Below are 21,659 nucleotides of genomic sequence, written 5' to 3'. Positions count from 1 at the left end.
TGTGATTGTATATGTATGAACTTAGGTTTTTTCTTCTTCCAGAGCTAACCAATTGCCACAATACTATTGAGTTTTCATGCCTTTCTCTATGATTTGAAATCCCACTTTTCTCGTATTATAAATTTATAACTAAGGTCTACTTTTTGGCTTCAACTGATGATACTTTTATAATCTACCTTCATATTCTAGTGCTAACATAGAATTTAAGTTATTATAGCTTTAAACTACATTTAACAGCTGGAGTGTGCAGACCCTTTCACAACTGCTATTGAAAAGTTTCTTGATGTGTTTCATTCATTTATTTATTTTTTTTAATGAACTTTGAAATCATCTGTCCAGTTCCTGTCTGACACTTTACTGGGATTGGATTGGGCCTGTACATTAATGTGGAAAGCGTTATCATCACGGCAGTACTCAGTTTTTACAATTAGGACTTTGCCCAGTGACCATGTGGTTTTCTCAAAAGATAAATTTTGCTAAAAACAAAACAAACCCCTTATGAATAAAAATAAATAAATAACAACACAAACTGAAAATTATCTCAAAGACCTCAATGAATTTAGTCCATGGTATGGTAAATATGTTTGCCCTGCAGTAGACAGGAAGGGCCAGGGTTAAAGAGAAACAAGCATGGCGAGACAGAGGCAGCTGCTGATTCCTAGAACAGCCCCACCCCAACGCCCACCCAGCATTTCCCTCTTGTCAAGGGAGGCCACTGTGAATCTGCGCCAAGAAGGATTTGAAGCCACCAGAAGATAAAACAGAAGCAGATTTTTTGAAACAGTGGCATAGTATCACAGGATGCCTTCTGATTTTTGTGAGAGGGTGGTAAGTTGATTCCTGTTTTAGTGGCCATCTAAAGTCGCCACACAGGAAATGAAATAAGACAAATTCAAAATGTTGTATACTCTCACGCCTGTAATCCCAGCACTTTGGGAGGCCAAGGAGGGCAGATCACTTGAGGTCAGGAATTTCAGCCCAGCCTGGCCAACACAGCAAAACCCTGTCTCTGCTAAAAATACAAAAATTAGCCAGGCATGGTGGTGTGCACCTGTAATCCCAGCTACCGGGAGGCTGAGGCAGGAGAATCGCTTGAACCCGAGAGGCGGAAGTTGGAGTGAGCCAAGATTGCTCCACTGCACTCCAGCCTGGACAACAGAGTAAGATTCCATCTCAAAAAAAAAAAAACAAATGTATACATCACAGCAGCATTCACAATAACCAAAAAAGGTAGAAGCAACCCAAGGGTTCACTGATGGATGACTGGATACACAAAATCGGGAATTTATCGACAATTGGATATTATTTATTGCCATAATAAGAAGGAAGGAAATTCTGACATATGCTACGACATAGATGAATCTCGAGTACACTATGCTAAGTGAAATAAGCCAGTCACAAGATAACAAATATTGTATGAATCAATTTATATGAGCTGTCTAGAGTAGTCAAATTCAGAGTGACAGAAAACAGAGAGGTGATTGCTAGGGGCTTGGGGGATAGCAAGGATGGAGAATTGATGAATGCGTATAGAACTCCAGTTGTGGAAAATGGAAAGAGTTCTGCAGGTCGGTTGCACAACAAGGTGAATGAACCTAACACTACTGACCTGTACCTAGGTGACCTGTACATGTAACATGGTTAAGATGGTAAATTTTATGTGTATGTTACTGTAATTTTTAAAAAAGTGATGTGTGCTATATTCTTCTATTGCGTTACTACGTAGGAACTTTACAAAAATTCTTTCACTTATTTAATAGATATGTATTGAGTACCACTAAGACCTAGGCACTATTCCAGCAGCTGAGATATAACCACAAGCAACATCTCTGGTCTTTGAAACTTACAATGCAGGGTAGGAAACAACATAGATAAGTCAGTACACAAATATTAGAAAACGCCTGGCAGTGATAAATTCTATAAGGAGAACAAATTAGAGGGAAGTGATACCGAGCTAACAAGAGGGCTATTTTATACTGGATGTGAAAAGTTATTGGTTTATTTTCTACAATATTAGGCACTCACAGTTGGTAAAACAGCTGTTGGACTATTGGCCAACAAGAAAAACTAATACAATATTGAAGGGGCTTTGTTCAATTCAGGCTGTTTTAATCCTATTTAAAAATAAAGACCATAGTTTAAGTTTTTTCTTTTTTTTTTTTTTTTTAGACGGAGTCTCGCTCTGTCGCCCAGGCTGGAGTGCAGTGGCGCGAGCTCGGCTCACTGCAAGCTCCGCCTCCCAGATTCACGCCATTCTCCCGCCTCAGCCTCTCCGAGTAGCTGGGACTACAGGCACCCGCCACCATGCCCGGCTAATTTTTTTTTTCTTTTTTTGTATTTTTAGTAGAGACGGGGTTTCACCGTGGTCTCGATCTCCTGACCTCCTGATCTGCCGGCCTCGGCCTCCCAAAGTGCTGGGATTACAAGCGTGAGCCACCGCGCCCGGCAGTTTAAGTTTTTTCACAGTTTAATTTTTATTCTATAACCCACTGAAGTCGATTTACCATAGGATGGTCATCAGTGGAGTTCATTTCTCACTCCTATTCACAATTCTCATTGTACAACATTGTAAACAAAATTGTCTTATCGCTTAGCAAACACAGGAAAGGGTGTTCAGAGTTCCAGGAAGAAAAAGAGAAAATAGCCTTTGGAGAAAGTAAAATAAAGACCTGGCAGAGGGAATCTGAGGATATCTTATCATGGCAAAGTGATCTAGTGCAGGGGTCCCCAACCCCTGGGACACCAACCAGTACGAGTCTGTGGCCTGCTAAGAACTGGGCCGCACAGTAGGAGGTGAGCCGCCGGCCAGCGAGCATTACTGCCTGAGCTCGTGGCATTAGATTCTCATGGAAGTGTGAACCCCACTGTAACCCGCACATGCGAGGGATCTAGGTTGCCTGATCATCCGAGGTGGAACATTTTCATCCCAAAACCATCTTTACCCCCACAACCACATGGAAAAATTACTTTCCATGAAACCTGTCCCTGGTGCCAAAGAGTTTGGGGACCGATGATCTAGTGGACCCTCTGTCCTGGCCAAATTTGCTAATGTGACTCTCCGAGATGAAGCTGTTGCAGAAGGTTGCACCTTTGTGCGAGGTGGTAGCAGGGGCCTGGCGTGCAGGCAAACGGGGGACTCAGCATCAGTCCCTTCAGAATTCATTGCTGGGGGCTCACTATTCATTTCAAAACCTGCAGCATAGTCAACAGATTCTTGCATTACCACCAGGCCCTTCTTCAGAAAAGAAATCTGTGGTAGAACCTGGGTATCCACTTACACAGCCAGGTCCTAATCTCAGCAATCATTCATTCATTCCTGCCACACAGTGACTCATGCTTTATTTCTCCCTCAGACTTCAGATGAACTCAGAAGGCCAGGGAAGAGAGATCAACTCTATCCCCAGATGCTATGCTTAACACGGTCACTTTTTTCTCTATTTCCGCAGAAAGTGACCCCCACAGGCCTACGCTTATTTGTCACAAATATCTGAAGCGATCCCATACCCATATGGGATAGATTGTTTTCTATGCTAAGGAAAAAGAAACATTCAAACAAATCAACCTGCTTACTGAGATGTATGTCACAATCTGTTTTGGCCAGATGGTCATTTGTTGGAAAATTCTGTAGGTACTATGTGGAAGAACACAGGGCAGACAGACATAAAATTGATTTGTTGAGTGGCTGCAGTGGCCCACGCACCAAGATGTGTTTGGAGGACAGGGACAGAACAAGATCTATGTGGTCCCTGCCCTCAGAGAACTCCCAGGCCAGCTAGAAAACAAGATGATCCAAGGACTAAGGGACCGTGGTAAGTGCTGTGATAGAATGGGGGGTCATGGAAGTACATGAAAGGAAAAATTAACTTAATCTAGGGGATGAGGAAACCGTCCCAGAGAAAACGGCACTTACGCAAAGATCTAAGGATGCACTGGAGTGGGGAAGTGATAGGCAGGGCACTAGGAAAAGAGAAGGGCATTTGCAAAGGTCTAGAAACAAAAGGGCACACAATGCTTGGGGAAAATGTGGGGGGAAATACAGTTTCTTTGGGTTATAATGTGAGGAGATGGGGGGAAGGGAGGGAGAGACGGGGCTGGAATGCAGGGCTGGGTGGCACTGGGAATGGTCTTGTAAAGGGTTAATGCAGGCCAGCTGTAAGGGTGGTGTGGCTAATAAAAAGGGAGCCACAAAGCCCGGTGCAGGAGACCAGTTAGCAGCTTAAGGAGAAAGATGGGAGAATGGCCTGTACTGGGAAGAGGCAGTAGAGAAGAAAGAGACATGGAAAGATGAAAGACAGATTAGGAGGTAGAACATCCAGGATTCCCTTCCTTCCCACAGGTAAATAACACCTGGGCTTCAGTCATTCCACAGAGATCTAAGCAAAAACGAAACTATTTTGGAAGAGGATTCCAATCACATGATGCATTTATGAAGTGGCAGTGTCGCACATGATACCTTTGATATTTATGAGGGATGGCAAATTGATGCCTGCTTTAGATAGTCAATCACCACACAGTCAATGAAACAAGACAAATTTTAAATGATGCACAGGCCAGGCACGGTGGCTCACACCTGTAATCCCAGCACTTTGGGAAGCCAAGGTTCGCAGATGACTTGAGGTCAGGAGTTTGAGACCAGCCTGGGCAACAAGGTGAACTCCCGTCTCTACTAAAAATACAAAAATTATCTGGGTGTGGTGGTGGGTGCCTATAATCCCAGCTACTAGGGAGGCTGAGGCAGGAGAACTGCTTGCTTGAACCTGGGAATCGGAGGTTGCAATGGGCCGAGATTTCACCATCGCCACTCTAGGCTGGGCAGCAGAGCAAGACTCCGTCTCAAAAAAAAATTTTTTTAATTAAAAAAAATTAAAAGTGATGCATATATCACTATTTCATGAATCATGCAACATTATTATTCACAATAGCCAAAAGGTAAAAGCAATCTAAGTGTCCTTGGATGGATGACTGGATAAACAAAATGTGGTATTTATGTACAATGGAATATCATTGAACCTTCAAAGGGAAGGACGTTCAGACACACGCTACAATATGGATGAACCTGGAGGACATTATGCTCAGTGAAATAAGCCAGTCACGAAAGGATAAATACTGTCCGATTCCAGTTATATGAGGTACCTAAAGTAGTTAAATTTATAGAGAGAAAAAAGTAGAATGGTGATCACCAGGGCCTGCGGGGGAGGGAGAAAAGGGGAGTGTTTAGGGGGTACAGTGTCAGTTTGGGAAGAGGAAAACATCCCAGCAGTGGATGGTGGTGAGGGTATCACAACAACGTGAATATGTAATACCAATGAGCTGTACACTTAAAGATGCTTACAACGGTCAACTGTATGTTACATGTATGTCACCACAGGTTTTTTTTTCTTAATTTAAAAATATTCTTTTTAAAAAAGCAGTCACTGTCATTCCTAGTGTTGTCCATTCTGGAATATTCAAAATTGTTTAAAACCAATGCTAAATTAACTTGATTTTAGAAATAGTTTTAATTTTAAACAATTATAAAGGTAATACATTTTCACTGTAAAAATAATAGCAAATACAAAAAAGTGTTATTAAAGGATAATTTTTAGGAAAAATGTGAACATCATGACTTTCACACAAACATAAAATGAATATGTGTGAAAGATGTTATTTAACTCATTATTGAATAAGGAAACCAGTATGATGTTAAAACCAAAGAAGCTAGCCACTTGACTGCAGTGCTATCTACTCCAGAAGCTGAGGCGGGAGATTCCCCGGAGCCCAGGAGTTTGCAATGAGCCTGGGCAACCCAGTGAAACTCCCCAACCCTGTTTAAAATAAATAAATAAATAAATAAAAAAGAAAAAAAAGCAAAGAACAAAAGGACACACATATACAGGCAAACAGGAATGCTAAAATGAATTTACAAATCAGTGCCATACTGGTCAGTATCCACTGGACAATAATCATTCCACTGGGACAAACTCATTAGCCTTGATGTTGACAAAAGTCATCTGCAATACTACAGGCTTTCTATAATTTATAGAGTTGTAAAATAACCTACAGAGGAGGAAAGACCACAGGACACTGTAAAATTAAATAAACCTGCAGAAAACGCTAAGCAGGACATCCAGGAATATTCGTCCCTCTTTCTAGTCCCCTTGAAAGTCTCACAAGGCTGAAAAAGGAAAGTAAAACCCTCGTGTAACCCTTCTGCCCAGAAATACACGGGCACGGATTCCTTAGAGACGAATTTAATCCAGAGTGTGGAGACTTTATTAAGGAAATAGTCAGGTGCAACGTTCTGGGACACGCTCCTGGACTGGGTGGGCTTCTGCACACTCACCCAGCGCACCTCCAAACCCCCGGGAGCGCTCGGCACCGCCCACTTCTCTGCGAGTGGCTGCAAGTTGCAGAGCAAACCTGGGGGCCATCGGGAACCCTCTGGGAGTAGAGGGTGAAGCTAGCTATAAGCGAAGGGTCGACGGGCAGGGACCGGAAAAAAATTCTAGGAACCGAGATCCGCTGAGCAGCAGGGAAGCTGCGCAGTCACCGCGTCCCGCCAGCGCCGCCTCTTTCCCTCCCCGCCCACCTCCCGCCTGGCCCCGTGGGGCGGCGCGAGGAGCCAGGGGCGGGGCGACCTTTGCTCCGGCCGGGAGCAGTCCCGGTCAGGCGTGGCCCAGCCGCCCGGCTGCAAGGTGCGGTGTCCCCGCCGCCGCTCGGATCCCCATCTCGCCTGCCGCGGACGAGGTGGCCCCGCCGCTTCCTGCGCGCACCTCGGGTCCCTCCCTCCCGGGCCGGGTTTGGCCACGGCCGCCGCCCCTGGGCGCCCGCGCCCGGACCCGCGGTTTCGGTCAGACCCGCCCGCGGGCTAGTTTCGATTAGGGCCAGTAGGAGGGCGGAGCGGCCCGGACGCGAGGAGGGAACTAGCCTAAGTGGGGAGGGTCCCCGCGCAGGAGACAAAGAGCGTCCCTGGAGCCATCAGGGCGCAGGAGCCCGACCTGGAGCCCCGGGCGCCCGCGCTGACTTCGCGTCCCCGGAGCCCGGGGCACGGCAGGGAGAAGACGACGGCGGAGAAGGCGACAGCGGAGAAGGCAGGCAGGTTGCAGGGGCGCCGTCGGCGCGGCGGGCCGGGATGCGGACGCCGGTGGTCATGACGCTGGGCATGGTGTTCGCGCCCTGCGGGCTGCTGCTCAACCTGACCAGCACCCTGGCGCCCGGCTGGCGGCTGGTGAAGGGCTTCCTGAACCAGCCAGTGGACGTGAAGTTGTACCAGGGCCTGTGGGACATGTGTCGCGAGCAAAGCAGCAGCGAGCGCGAGTGCGGCCAGACGGACGAGTGGGGCTACTTCGAGGCCCAGCCCGTGCTGGTGGCGCGGGCACTCATGGTCACCTCGCTGGCCGCCACGGTCCTGGGGCTGCTGCTGGCGTCGCTGGGCGTGCGCTGCTGGCAGGACCAGCCCAACTTCGTGCTGGCAGGGCTCTCGGGCGTTGTGCTCTTCGTCGCTGGCCTCCTCAGCCTCATCCCGGTGTCCTGGTACAACCACTTCTTGGGGGACCGCGACGTCCTGCCCGCTCCGGCCAGCCCGGTCACGGTGCAGGTCAGCTACAGCCTGGTCCTGGGCTACCTGGGCAGCTGCCTGCTGCTGCTGGGCGGCTTCTCGCTGGCGCTCAGCTTCGCGCCCTGGTGCGAAGAGCGTTGTCGCCGCCGCCGCAAGGCGCCCTCCGCCGGGCCTCGCCGCAGCAGCGTCAGCACCATCCGAGTGGAGTGGCCCGAGCTGGCGCCCGCCATCAAGTACTACAGCGACGGCCAGCACCGACCGCCGCCTGCCCAGCACCGCAAGCCCAAGGTCGGCTTCCCCATGCCGCGGCCGCGGCCCAAGGCCTACACCAACTCGGTGGACGTCCTCGACGGGGAGGGGTGGAAGGCGGCCGAGTCCCAGGACGCTCCCTCGTGCAGCACCCACCCCTGCGACAGCTCGCTGTCCGCTCCCTCGTGCAGCACCCACCCCTGCGACAGCTCGCTGTCCGCTCCCTCGTGCAGCACCCACCCCTGCGACAGCTCGCTGCCCTGCGACTCCGACCTCTAGACGCCTGTAGAGCCTGGGGGGCGCCGGGTGGCAAAGGATTCACCCCCGCACAGGCCCGCCTGGCTTCGAGTTGGAACCCGGACACTTGCCCCTCACTGGTGTGGATGGAAATCTTCCTTTCGTGGGACCAAACAGGACTCCTTGGACGATTAGTTCAGGTTGGGTTTGGTTTTCTTCTTAAAGAGTTTAGTTTTCCTCTCCAGAGGGATCAGGGTCCTCTTAGGGAGTGACGGGCTTTTCATATTTTTTTGCTGAAGAATATATGGAAAGGGTGGCATTTGCCTCACGTGGACCAGGGACAGTGTTGAAATCAACAGTGCTCAAACAATTTCACATGTTGAAACGACAATATTCTAAAACACTGATGAATCTTGCATCAATATAATTATTGAGTTTTTTTTCTTTTTCCTGCCGTATAACTCCTTGCCATGCAAACTCTCAAGAGGCCAATATATTCCTGACCATGTCTGAATGAGCCTCTTAAAGTTAGAGCCATACAAATGCCAGCAGCTTAATGGATTTCATGGAATGAAGTAACGTGATTAACTCATAGCTACATATCATTGCATAAATGGGATTTATCTTTTTTCTCACTTATTTTTGCTGTGAAAGTCGAGGGCACGCAAGCGTTTCTCCTCCAGAAGCCAGGAGGAGAATGACGGTCCTAATGCTGTACTATTCCACCCTTTGGATGCCTCATCCAGGACGCAGAGGACTCTAGGTTTAACATTTTGTACAAAATGGAAGCTGTTAATCACATTAAAGCACATATGTATATATCTTTTATTTATAAATAAAATTTTAAAACAATAGTTTCAGTATATCCACAAAAGGTCTTTTGTCTTCAGTACAACCTTTGGGAGTTTAAACATTCATTACTAACAATTTCCTGGCTGCCTCGGCACTTGTGTCTGAAATCTAGCACTCAAATCATTGTACCTGTTAGCGTAAGGTTACTAAAAAAAGCCAACGGGCCCCACTTAAGTCCTTGATTGCTTTGTTTTCAGGTTCATGCCGTTTCTGTGCAAAGCCAAGTCTATTGTTGAGAAAACGAGAAGCACCAGTTTCCACTTGAGGTGAGACTGGAAATCTTTTCCTTTGTAGCAGCGGTGCTTAGAATCACAGGAAGGCAGCTATGTGTTCCATGAAGGGGACTGGGTCTCCAGCAGGGCTGGCTCCAACTCCAAGTGGTTGATTGAAGGGTGCCTTTAACTGAACCGAATCTCATCTTTAAAACCTGCCGTTCAGAGGTAGGAACATTCATTCAGTTCAGCAAGCACTGATAATAGCTATGATGGGACTAACAATAGCACATGCTGCCTGTTAGAGTGGAAGGGATGATAGAGATCCACTTCCCTTGCCATTTGGTACTGGCATGACTTGTTTCTCTCTTTCTGAAGCCAGGCTTTAACGTGTAGGCTGTATCACTTTGGAATCTCTTTCAAATGCAGATTCTGATTCAGTACATCTGGAGTGAGGTCCTGAAATGATTTCCTAACTGGCTCCCAGGAGATACCAATGCTGCCGGCTCAGGGACCACACTTAGAGCTGCAAGGCTTTCGCTGGGAATGTCTCACTCGAATTTCAATCCCAACTGGTGGCTCATATTCAGACCTTTGAGTGCCTGCTACCGAGATGAGCTTGGGGACTTGCTCAAGGGTACAGAGCCAGAAAGGAGAAAGTGCAGCAGGGCTCTTTTCCACTAACACCTCCGAAGGCAGCAATTAGGGACCTGAGAAGTTAGCACCTAGCAGACACCATACAGGTGCTGGGCTCCTGACAAATGCTGAGTCTGGGCTGCATCATAATTCTATCTCCAGGGAAGCTTTGGCAAAAACACACAAAACTGATGTTTCAGTTGCTGAGAGTTAAAACTCTACTTTTCCCCTATCAAGAGAACAAAGCCAAAACTCCTCCTTTAAAAATACAAATTCCTTTTCACTATAGAAATGTTCAAGACAGCCTGTAATCCCAGTGCATTGGGAGGCCAAGTGGAAGGAATGCTTTGAGGCCAGGAGTTCGAGACCAGCCTGAGCAACATAGCTAGACCCCCTGTCTACAAAAAAAAATTTTTAAATTAGTCAGGCATAGTGACAACATGCCTAGAGTCCTAGCTACTTAGGAGGCTGAGGCAGCAGGATCACTTGAGCCCAGGGGTTCAAGGCAGTAGTGAACTAAAAGCACACCACTGCATTCCAGCCTGGGCAACAAAGTGAGACTGTCTCTTAAAGAAAAAAAAAACCGGGCACGGTGGCTCATGCCTGTAATCCCAACACTTTGGGAGGCCGAGGCGGGCAGATCACAAGGTCAGGAAATCAAGACCATCCTGGCTAACACAGTGAAACCCTGTCTCTACTAAAAATACAAAAAATTGGCCAGGCGTGGTGGCGGGCGCCTGTAGTCCCAGCTACTGGGGAGGCTGAGGCAGGAGAATGGCGTGAATCCGGGAGGCGGAGCTTGCAGTGAGCCGAGATGGCGCCACTGCACTCCAGCCTGGGTGACAGAGCAAAACTCCGTCTCAAAAAAAAAAAAAAAAAAGGTTCAGGACAGCATGGAAAGAAGAGACTCCTGCATCAGTCTGGGATCCACGTTTGCCCTGTGGGTCATTCTCTGCCACAGCAAGTCTCAGGAGTTGCTGCTGTGGGCAAGAATTTATCCTAAACTTGTCCTAAACTTACCACTGACCAGCCCAGCAACTGCACCACAGAGAACACACTCAAAGCACTTCTATCTTGCAACAAGCCCTTCTGACCAGACTCAGGTTTAATCCTCCCAATCCCCAAAGGAAGTATGAGTCCCCATTGAATGGATGAAGTCTTTTCTACATTACTCAAGTGATGCTAGGAGGATGGTGAGATCTGTGAAGGTAGGGCAGAAACCGCTTTAACGCACCCCTGCTCTACCTGTTTGCCAGTCTGGCTCTTATCTGGACACATGCCCTCACCAAGGAGGGGTGTGGCTTTGAGCACACAGCTGGTTCTCCACAGTGGAGGCTGTGGGAGGTGCTGTCAGGGTGCTTTGGCAACCATCCTCCCCTTCATCGTGTAGATCGTTCACGCAGTATGTTTTTGCGCATCTGACATTTTGCCAGCATATTTGTGGGCATCACGGAAAACAATACCATCCAGGCCCACTCTGTGTGGAACTTCAGTACTCTCCAGTGATGATCATGTACAAATAAAATGAAAAAGATTAAGCCAGAAAGCGAGGGATGGAGGAAGAAAGGTGTTTTTTGTTTTTGTTTTGTTTTTTTTGGAGACAGGGTCTCACTCTGTCACCCAGGCTGAAGTCCAGTGACATGATCAGGGCTCACTGCAGCCTCACCCTCCCAACCTCAATGGATCCTCCAGCCTCAGCCTTCCAAGTAGCTGGGACCACAGATATGCATCACATCATCACCCAGCTAATTTTTTTTTTTTTAACAGAATCTCACTATGTCACCCAGGCTGGTCTCGAACTCCTGAGCTCAAGTGATCCTCTCACCTTGGCCTCCCAAAGTGCTGGAATTAGAGGTGAAAGCTCCCACACCTAGCCAAAGGTGATATTTTAGGAAAAGTGGTCAAGAAGAAGGAGGTACTTGGGCAGATAACTGAAAGGAGAGAGAGAGGAGCCTTTTAGGCAGAAGGAACAACTTCAAGTTTCCACTAGAGAAAATGTGAAAATAGGTGGGCGTCGCAGTCTCACTACCAGCTAGTTTTGCTTCTCTTTCTAGAATCGGGTGGTAAGGCCAAGAAGCAGCTGGTGGTACAACGGAGTAACCCTGAGTCAATCTTGTCATCTACTCTTTGCCAGGCTAACAGATTCTTTCAGAGAGAATACCATCTGGAAGAAATTCACCCTGTCTTCTAGAATATTTCTCTAAGCAGACGGGGAGAGTCTCTGGGGATTCTAGGAATTTAATCAACTTGAGCAATCAGCCTGTTTGCAGCCTCGTGCCCTGCAGTCTGTTTCTTCCTAGACACTGCGTGGTCACCCAGCAGGTTAAAAGCAGCTCCTGACAGGCCCCAGCAACTTTTAGATGAACTCAGTGAACTTTCCTCATGGCCATTCTATAGTCTCCACCCCGGGGGAGCAGCAGCTTCACCAGCAACCACATGCGACCTATGTGCTGGCATGAGGACTCACTGCATTGGTGCCACTGGGACCCCTCCTCTGCATACGACACATCCCCTCCTCTCTCCATTACCCCTTAAAACCCTCCTGTCACTTTCCCTCTGGGAGACACTGCTTTGGAGAATAATCCCAGTGCCCTTCTTCCTTGTGCCAAGTAACAAAACTCCTATTGATCACACACCTGCGTTCTCAAGGAGCATGGTTTGTTATTCATCGGACCAACAAACCCTCATTTTTGGGGGGTAACATTTCCAGAATCAAAAATAAGCAATTTCTTTTTCTTTCCTTTTTTTTTTTTTTTTTTTTGACAGGGTCTCCCTCTGTCACCCAGGCTGGAGTGCAGTGGCATGATCTTGGCTCACTGCAGCTTTAATCTCCCGGGTTCAAGCGATTCTCCCACCTCAGCCTCCCAAGTGACTGGGACCACAGGCACACACCACCATGCCTGGCTAATTTTTTGCATTTTTTGTAGAGAGGGGGTTTCTCCATGTTGCCCAGACTAGTCTCGAACTCTTAAGCTCAGGAGATTCACCTGCCTCAGCCTCCCAAAATGCTGGGATTACAGGCATGAGCCACCATGTAAGCAAAAAATAAGCAACTTCATGTGTGAATAATCCTCCACTAAGCAGGACTGAACACGAAAATGAGGTTTCATTTGTTCAAATCAAGGAAAATATAGACAGAGCTTAGCGGGGGGACAGTGCTGACAAGGGGACTTGATTCTTCAGTGGCATGTGGAGAGAATGGCTTAAGACTTGATTGAACCCATTTAACTCTTGTCCTACTGGTGGCCCAAGTTATACCGAGGCTCTGACATGGTGAGCCAGCAGCCCCTCTTGTAAAGCAACATGACCAATAAGCTGGGTTGAGAGCCTGGGAGGGCAGGAGATGCCTTTCACAGGTACCAAATGCCTCTCCATGGTTTTGCATAGAGAAAGTGACATGGAGCCTGAGGCCACTGACGCTTTTCCCCCACCACCATGTTTGCTGTTCACAGTGGCTCCCAAAGAGCTGCCTCTCACCACCGGGCTGAGGGAGGCTAGACAAGATCACTGCAATTTTTCTAGAAGTTTGATGATACCAGTCTCCCAAGAGGTAAGCCTTGCCCTTGCTGGGCTTCTTCTGTTTCCTCATCCGCAAAACTGGGAAGAATGAATTCGATATTTTCAAAGGGACTCTCTAACTTTATTCTGAGGGTGACAGTTAAGAATTAAAGGAGGCTGAGAGGAGAGAAATAAAATTTGAACAGTGGAGCCTGCGGAAGCTGACTGTAATATTTTTTTAATAATAATTTTTTGTAAGTTCCAGGGTACATGTGCAAGATGTGCAGGTTTGTTACATCAGTAAACGTGTGCCATGGTGGTTTGCTGCACAAATCAACCCATCACCTAGGTATTAAGCCCAGGATGCATTAGCTCTTTTCCCTAATGCTCTCCTCCCACCATCCTCCTCCAACACATCCCAGGGAGTGTTCCCCTCCCTGTGTCCAGGTGTTCTCGTTGTTCAGCTCCCACTTATGAGTGAGAATATGCGGTACTTGGTTTTCTGTTCCTGTGTTAGTTTGCTGAAAATAATGGCTTCCAGCTTCATCCATGTCCCTGCAAAGGACATGATCTCATTCCTCTTTATGCCTGCATAGTATTCCGTGTTGTATATGTACCACATTTTCTTTATCCAGCCTATCATGGGCTTTGGGTTGATTCCATATCTTTGCTATTGTGAATAGTGCTGCAATGAACATACATGTGTATGTATCTTTAAAATAGAATGATTTATATTCCTTTGGGTATACACCCAGTAATGGAATTGCTGGGTCAAATGGTATTTCCAGTTCTAAATTTCTGAGGAATCACCATACTGTCTTCCACAATGGTTGAACTAATTTACATTCCCACTAACAGTGTGAAGGTGTTCCTATTTCTATGCAACTTCACCAGCATCTGTTATTTCTTGGACTTTTTCTTTTTTTTTTTTTTTTGAGACAGAGTCTCACTCTGTCACCCAGGCTGTAGTGCAGTGGCAGCTTCTCAGCTCACTGCAACCTCGGCCTCCCAGGTTCAAGCAATTCTCCTGCCTCAGCCTCCTGAGTAGCTGGGATTATAGGCACCTGCCACCACACCTGGCTAATTTTTGTATGTTTAAGTAGAGATGGAGTTTCACCATGTTGGCCAGGCCAGTCTCGAACTCTTAACCTCAGGTGATCCACCAGCCTAGGTCTCCCAAAGTGCTGGGATTACAGGTGTGAGCCACAGTACCCAGCTTTGTTTCTTGACTTTTTAATCATCACCATTCTGACTGGCATGAGATGGTATCTCATTGTGGTTTTGATTTGCATTTCTCTAATGATCAGTGATGCTGAGCTATTTTTTGTGTGTTTATTGACCACATATATGCCTTTTTTTGAGAAGTGTCTGTTCATATCCTTTAAATTAGCTGGGTGTGGTGGCTCACACCTGTAGTCCCAACTACTCAGGAGGCTGAGGGGCAATTTGAGGGCAAACTACTCAAGGATTGCCTGAGCCCAGGAGGTCAAAGCTGCAGACAGCCATGACTGCACCACTGCACTCCATCCTGAGCTGGACCAAGTGAAACCCTGTCTCAAAAACAAAACATAAGAAAAACAAACAAAAGCTAATTATTAGTCTGAACCCAACAAACTCTATATTCTAGTTCCTGGTTTCTCTGAATTCCATCGGTATTCCTCGGTAGTTAAAATATTAGAAACTTAGTACTTCCCCCTCACCATCCATGACCATCATCCACTTGCTTCCTAAAGAGAATGAATGTAAAGTGCTTAATCTAACTCTTAATTGCTAGAGACACAAAAAGTCAAGAGTTGTGTGGAGCTCTTTCAGCTTAATGCACGAACCAATTAACTTTTCTAAAGCGTCTTGTTTTTCCAGAAGAAAACTCAAAGCTATTACTATATTACAGAAGTTGAGTTTCTAGAAGGAAATTCAGATTTTACATCTGCCACAGGCTCACTACTCCATCTATTGGGTGTAGAGAAATTAAGTGAGAAACCAACACGTAATGTAGAGATGATCACAACAGAAGACTCTTAGAGTTAATAACAACACATTTCTACAAATAGATACAGTTACAAAACTGATGTATGAAAATCTATTTAGGGGACAGGGATGGCTAGGAATTATTAAATATAAAATCTTGAGTATCCATCTACAAGATCAAGTATTTCTGATAAAACAGACATTTGGATGTGTTTTGTAAATTCTTGAATGGAGAAAGCATAATAGGATATATTAAACTAGGTTCTGGTAGGGTAACACCTAGGCATACATTTACAGGAGACCAAAGATAGGAAAAAAAAGGTGTAGTATAAATAAGCCAGGGATGGAGCAAGGGGAAGAGGGTACATATCTGATACACAGGGATGTGGCTGCATATAGTCAGCAACCTTCCCAGGAAGAGGAAATGGCAGGTGTTTCTTGGATCCAAGTAGGAAATGAGACCTGCAGAGAAGAGTGGGGCTGAGGGTAACATTTCTCACAGAGCCTGGGGAAGTCAGCTGAGCTAGCTGGAACACAAGTCCTGAAAGGCTGGTGGAAGGCTTAAGGTCGAAAGGAGGCCAAGGCACTAACTTAAACCTGTCCAGAGAAAGTGGTCATCCTGTAGTACATCATTTGTACTTTGAGCCTGATTCTTTCATGCCATTTTATGCATTTTGTGCATAGGGAGAGATTTACCTACAGCAGAATTATCAGTGAGCGTGGCTCTTGGGAGAAGATAGTAAGATTCATTCTGTGCATGCCAAGTTGAGAGTTCTGTGAGGCTGACATGGTTTCTCTGAGATACAGCTGAGCCTCTGGGGCAACTTAATGATGCTTGCTCTGTCCACCAGCCACAGAGGCAGTGATGGACTTAAGTGATGGACAAGGTACGTACAAACACAAGTAGTGAGGTGTGGATATATATGCATACATATTTGTTAGTTAAGAACCATTTCAGGCCAGGTGCAGTGGCTCATGCCTGTAATTCCAGCACTTTGGGTGGCTGAGGCGGGCAGATCACTTGAGGTCAGGAGTTAGAGACCAGCCTGGCCAGCATGGTGAAACCCCATTTCTACTAAAAATACAAAAAAATTAGCCAGACGTGGTGGTGTGTGCCTGTAATCCCAACTACTCAGGAGGCTGAGGCAGGAGAATTGGTTTAACCCAGGAGGCACAGGTTGCAGTGAGCTGAGATCACCCCACTGCACTCCAGTCTGGGCAAGAGAGCAAGATACTGTCTCAAAAAAAAAAAAAAAAAAAAAAAAAACCATTTCAGAACAAGAATTCTAGTAAGCTTAACTAGATAAGTTTGAATTTATGAAATCATTATCACTACCATTACTTTTGGTCAAACAGAAAAACAATTGAAAGTTTATATATATTTTTAAAACTATATAATTTAAGACACTTAAAATGTTTGGTTTCAGGACCACTGCAGTTTATTTATCATACCAATCTATTTTTAAATGGCCATATGCATAGTTTTAACCAAAGTTATATTCTATAAGGATTCATGTGGTAGATCAAAGTGGTGAGTAAATGGACTAGAAATATTTTCCCATGTAAGTAGGTGTATCTGGAATTATTTTATTATTTTGAGTCCAAGTAAATTGTAGGTTCAGCAAATCTACAAGTTGCAGATATGGAAACGGATCTGGTGGAAGTGGTAGAAGGTGCACACATAAGGCAGGAAGTAGCCAACAGGGTGCTTCTAACAAAAGAGAAACACAAAAATTAAAGCTGTTTAAGTGATTTCACCATATTCTTTATTATTATTGGCACAAGAATTACTCCCCCTCATGAACGCTAAAGGCAAAACGACTGGGTAGGAAGACAGCAGTATTAGCAATAAAACCACATCCTGCCTCTGCCTTAAGCTGGTATCACAGGGCTATTTACACTCCTGTGCAGCTGGGGGACCTCTGTGTCAGGGTATATCCAGAGGAAGCCAGCCTAACTTTATACACCTGCTACCCTTCCCCTCTACCCACTCAAAGCTTTATGTAAAACTCAGGGTGACCTAATTATTAAGGAGAAGAGCCAATTCTTTGGCCTAGGCCATCAGGAATGAAAAAGCAAGTGGAAGTACATCAGATTTCTGGTTTAGTTTTAAAACCAAGTGGTGAAGGTAACAAATTCCCCCACTCAATGACCCCCCATCAGGAGACAGCAACACAGGGTCTTCAACAAAAGCACCTTCATTTGCTAGTGTCTAGATTCAACTCTGGGAGTCAAAATTCATTTTCTTTTCCTATTTAAGATGATGCGACTAGGGGTCATAACTGCTTGGTCTTCTAGCTAGTGAAGTTTTAGGAAGAAGAGAATTTAAATTGTGAAGTCAATGAGAACTACTGACTATAAGATTCCCGTTCTAAATCTTTTTCTTTACTAGTTATGACCAGATTCAATACTGAGCTCACTGTCTCTTCTATTCTTTTTTTTTTTTTGAGACAGAGTCTCGCTGTCGCCCAGGCTGGAGTGCAGTGGCGCGATCTTGGCTCACTGCAGGCTCCGCCCCCCAGGGGTTCACGCCATTCTCCTGCCTCAGCCTCCCGAGTAGCTGGGACTACAGGCGCCCGCCACCTCGCCCGGCTAATTTTTTGTATTTTTAGTAGAGACGGGGTTTCACCGTGTTAGCCAGGATGGTCTCGATCTCCTGACCTCGTGATCCGCCCGCCTCGGCCTCCCAAAGTGCTGGGATTACAGACGTGAGCCACCGCGCCCGGCCTGTCTCTTCTATTCTATAGCTTATAAATTTTAGATACCACTGGAGGTGGAGCTGTAGAATTAGAGGAGGGTGGTTACAGAAGAATTGGATATTACAGTTGCTCAACTGACTGCCCGTGACAACACCTTTCCATGAAGATCCTATTTGGCAGGGTATTTCTTTTTTGTTTGTTTGTTTGTTTTTGAGACAGAGTCTCGCTCTATCACCAAGCAGGCTGGAGCGCAGTGGCGCAATGTCAGCTCATTGACACCTCCGACTCGCTGGTTCAAGCGATTTGCCTCGGCAGGATATTTCTGTAACCAGCTGCAGCTAGTATTCGAGTACGAACATGACCGGATCAAGCTGTAACAGGACACCTTTCTCCACATTCTTTGTGTTCCCTAACAACCCTACAAGGCAGAAAGTGCTGTTTCCATTTTTAAAAGGGGGAACACCAAGGCAGGTCATATAGTTTGTCCAACCTCCTTCACCCCTGGCTATCGTCACAACGTGATCTATTTAAATTGACTGAATCAAATCTAGATCAAAAGCATGTTCTCTGAGACAACACGCAAATAGTCTAGCCCTTTGGAGCTCACTATCCTACTGTCTGTTCTAAAATAGAATCAAGGCCGGGCACAGTGGCTCACGCCTCTAATCCCAGAAATTCGGGAAGCCAAGGCAGGCAGATCACTTTTGAGGTCAGGAGTTCAAGACCAGCCTGGCCAACATGGAGAAACCCCGTCACTACTAAAAATACAAAAATTAGCCGGGTGGGGTGGCACGTGCCTGTAATCCCAGCTGCTCTGGAGGCTGAGGCAGGAGAATCACTTGAACTCAGGAGGTGGAGGTTGTGGTGAGCAAAGACTGCAGCACTGCACTCCAGCCTGAGCCAAAGAGTGAGACCCTGTCTCAAAAAATAAATTAATTAATTTAATTAAATAGAATCAGAGAGCACATGAATTTTTTGGAGTCCTCATAGTCTATATCTGTTGCTGATAGTTAGATATTTCATATTGTTCAGTTTAAAGAACCCACAGTGATAATAAGGTAATAGTTTATAGGATGAAACTTGAGGAACATTGCAGAATTAGATATTAGTAAAAATAAGTCATGTGTGGTGATGAATAAATTACTCCAGCCCATGTTACCAGATGCATCCAGACAGTCAGCAGGACCATCATAAACTTGCCCCGTGGAAATGCATGTCTGAGCATCCTTACAGGATGTGATGGTGCCAAGCAGACAACAGCTCCAGTGCATGTGTTTGCATCAGCCTCGTAAGACTCCCTGGGACATCTAAGAATCTGTCCTTCAGGGTCTGGGATACAAATATGGCCACATCCTCCATGGTCTTTTGAGCACCTGTTACTACCTGTGGAATATTCCCACCAACCCCCTGAAAAGCATACTGAGTTATTAGGTTTCTTAAAGGTCTTCTGCAAACTTCTCGCAAATACATTATCAGAGTTATGGAACCCAAATGTTTTCCCCAAATTAGATTGCTCTTCAATTTAATTCCTTTTACTCAAGTAGATACTGAATGACTGGAGATTCCTTCTTCATGGATAAGGATGGTTTTAGAAGCCTAGGAGTTCAGATGTTGGATGGCTTAAGAAAAACTGAGGGGAACTCTGACTCATTCAGGGCTGTACTGTGAGTTCTCTTTGCCCCTCAAGTTATACCTGGTAAAACACTTAACTTAATTGTGATAAACACTCACAGATTCAGTATTCTGACATGCGATGGCTTTCATCCACATGAATTTGTCTACGGACAGTTAGTATGATCATAGTAAACACTAAGGAAATTCATACCAAGCACTCAAAGCTGAGTCAGTGTGCCTGGACAGAAGCCTGAGAAGAGAAGATGGTGGCAGACCTGGTTTGTGGCAGGACTGGGAGGATCACTCTTTATCTGAGCCATCCTGACAGGTGCATGTGCCATCATGGAGGTGCTCCCAAGAAACACGTTCCTCCCCATTCCCACAGGCAACAGAGGATGGATGCAAAGCAGATGTGGTGGAGGAGGAGCGGGAGGAGCAGGAGTGGTGGTTGGGGCTGCTCCTTCAACCCCGGGATCCAAAGCAAACAGCTGCTTCAGCAAGTCAGTCCAGTAGGTTCCAGCAATGGGCATGTGCCCCTACTGTCCTCCTCGTTCAGAAAATCACGTCATGGCTGTGTACGTACCTTTTTCTATCTCACAGGAAGAAAATGTGCAACTGACTCAAAGCCTAGATCCTTAGGTTAAGTGTGGTACGTTAGCCTATCATCAACTCACAGTGAATTTGGGGAAGGAGTTTTTTCCTTTCCAGCCTACTAAATTTAGCCATTGGGAAATTTCCAGAACATAGAAAACTTAGAGAGAAGGCCTGAAGAATTGTGGGTTGGGACCACTTGCCAGTGCAAACATAAAGATGCCCAGGATTTTATCCTAGAAAAACACACTGAAAAGAGTCAGGTAAAGTGGATCTCAAAGAATAACCCCATAGAGGAAAGCTAGCTGGCCACCCCCTGGTTCTCTGCCAAGATGATCATTTTCTTTATACATGGCTCTTTCAACACCGAGGAGGCTGCTGTGTCCTCTTGTTCCACAGCACAAGAGCGGCTTTGTCCATAGTCACCAGGTAGGACTCGTAGGCTCCTCTAATCCCGTTGCTCCAGGATTTGTTTAAAGAGTGTGTTCTATTTCTATTTCTTAGAAGACTCAGACTACCTGGGCGTGGTGGCTCACGCCTGTAATCTCAGCATTTTGGGAGGCCGAGGTGGGCAGAACACAAGGTCAAGAGATCGAGACCATCCTGGCCAACATGGTGAAACCCCGTCTCTACTAAAAATACAAAAATTAGCTGGGCATGGTGGTGGGTGCCTATAGTCCCAGCTACTCAGGAGGTTGAGGCAGGAGAATCACTTGAACCCAGGAGGCGGAGACTGCAGTGAGCCAAGATCACGCCACTGCACTCCAGCATGGGCGATAGAGTGAGACTCCATCTCAAAAAAAAGAAAAAAGAAGAAGACTCAAATTCTGCAACCCTAAGAAAGAGTCAAGTTCTTATTAACTGATACTGAACAATCACCTATGATGGGGGAAAGCATGGGTACCATTTAATTGTGTCTTTTGTGTGCATATGGTGGAAATACCATGTAAAGGTTTGCTACTGCACATTCCTTCCCAATTGTATGTTTAATGATGTTACATTGGTAGCTTGAAATCTGGCATCGTGGGAGTATTTGCACCCTGATAATTGGCAAACACTACAAATGGGGATTTCATTTGTTTTTTGTTTTTTTTTTTTCATTTTGATTTCTAGACCAGGAACTGGCAAACAATGGCCCTTGAGCCAAACTTAGCCTAATGCCTGTTTTGTAAAGTTTTAGCAGAGTAAAGCTATGGCCATTCACTCACATGTTATTAATGGCTAATTCTGTGAAACAATGGCAGAGAATCCACCAAACCTAAAATATTTATTATCTGGCCTTTTGGAGAAAAAGTTGGCCAGTCCCTAGTCTAGACTTAAAGGAAGTGGTGAAGTATTAATGAGGCAGACTAAATATATGTGTATTGTGTCTATAACCATTAAATTTTAAATACCATAAAAAATTTAGGAAATATCTCCATAGTATTTGAAATCTATTGTCCAGTTCAGCAAAGAAGTCATTTATGTCACTGATGGACTAATTCCCACAAGTCTTCATTGCTTCACTTTCATCTCACTTGTTTATGGAAGTAAAATCATCAAAAAACATTCATGTCAAGAACATTC

At 45.8% G+C, this 21,659-nt stretch overlaps 1 protein-coding gene across 1 annotated transcript; it reads left to right on the top strand.

The window, feature by feature from the left end:
- Positions 1-7,111: 7,111 nt before the first annotated feature.
- On the top strand, positions 7,112-8,065 carry CLDN23 (claudin 23). Its single transcript, XM_032159211.1, has one exon. The coding sequence runs from the start codon at positions 7,112-7,114 to the stop codon at positions 8,063-8,065; it is 954 nt and encodes a 317-aa protein (XP_032015102.1).
- Positions 8,066-21,659: the final 13,594 nt, after the last annotated feature.

The sequence above is a fragment of the Hylobates moloch genome, unplaced genomic scaffold (assembly GCF_009828535.3).
Source record: "Hylobates moloch isolate HMO894 unplaced genomic scaffold, HMol_V3 SCAFFOLD_8, whole genome shotgun sequence".
Taxonomy (NCBI): Eukaryota; Metazoa; Chordata; class Mammalia; order Primates; family Hylobatidae; genus Hylobates; species Hylobates moloch.
The sequence above is the reverse complement of the archived record's forward strand: the minus strand, read 5'-3'. Positions and strand labels throughout refer to the sequence as shown.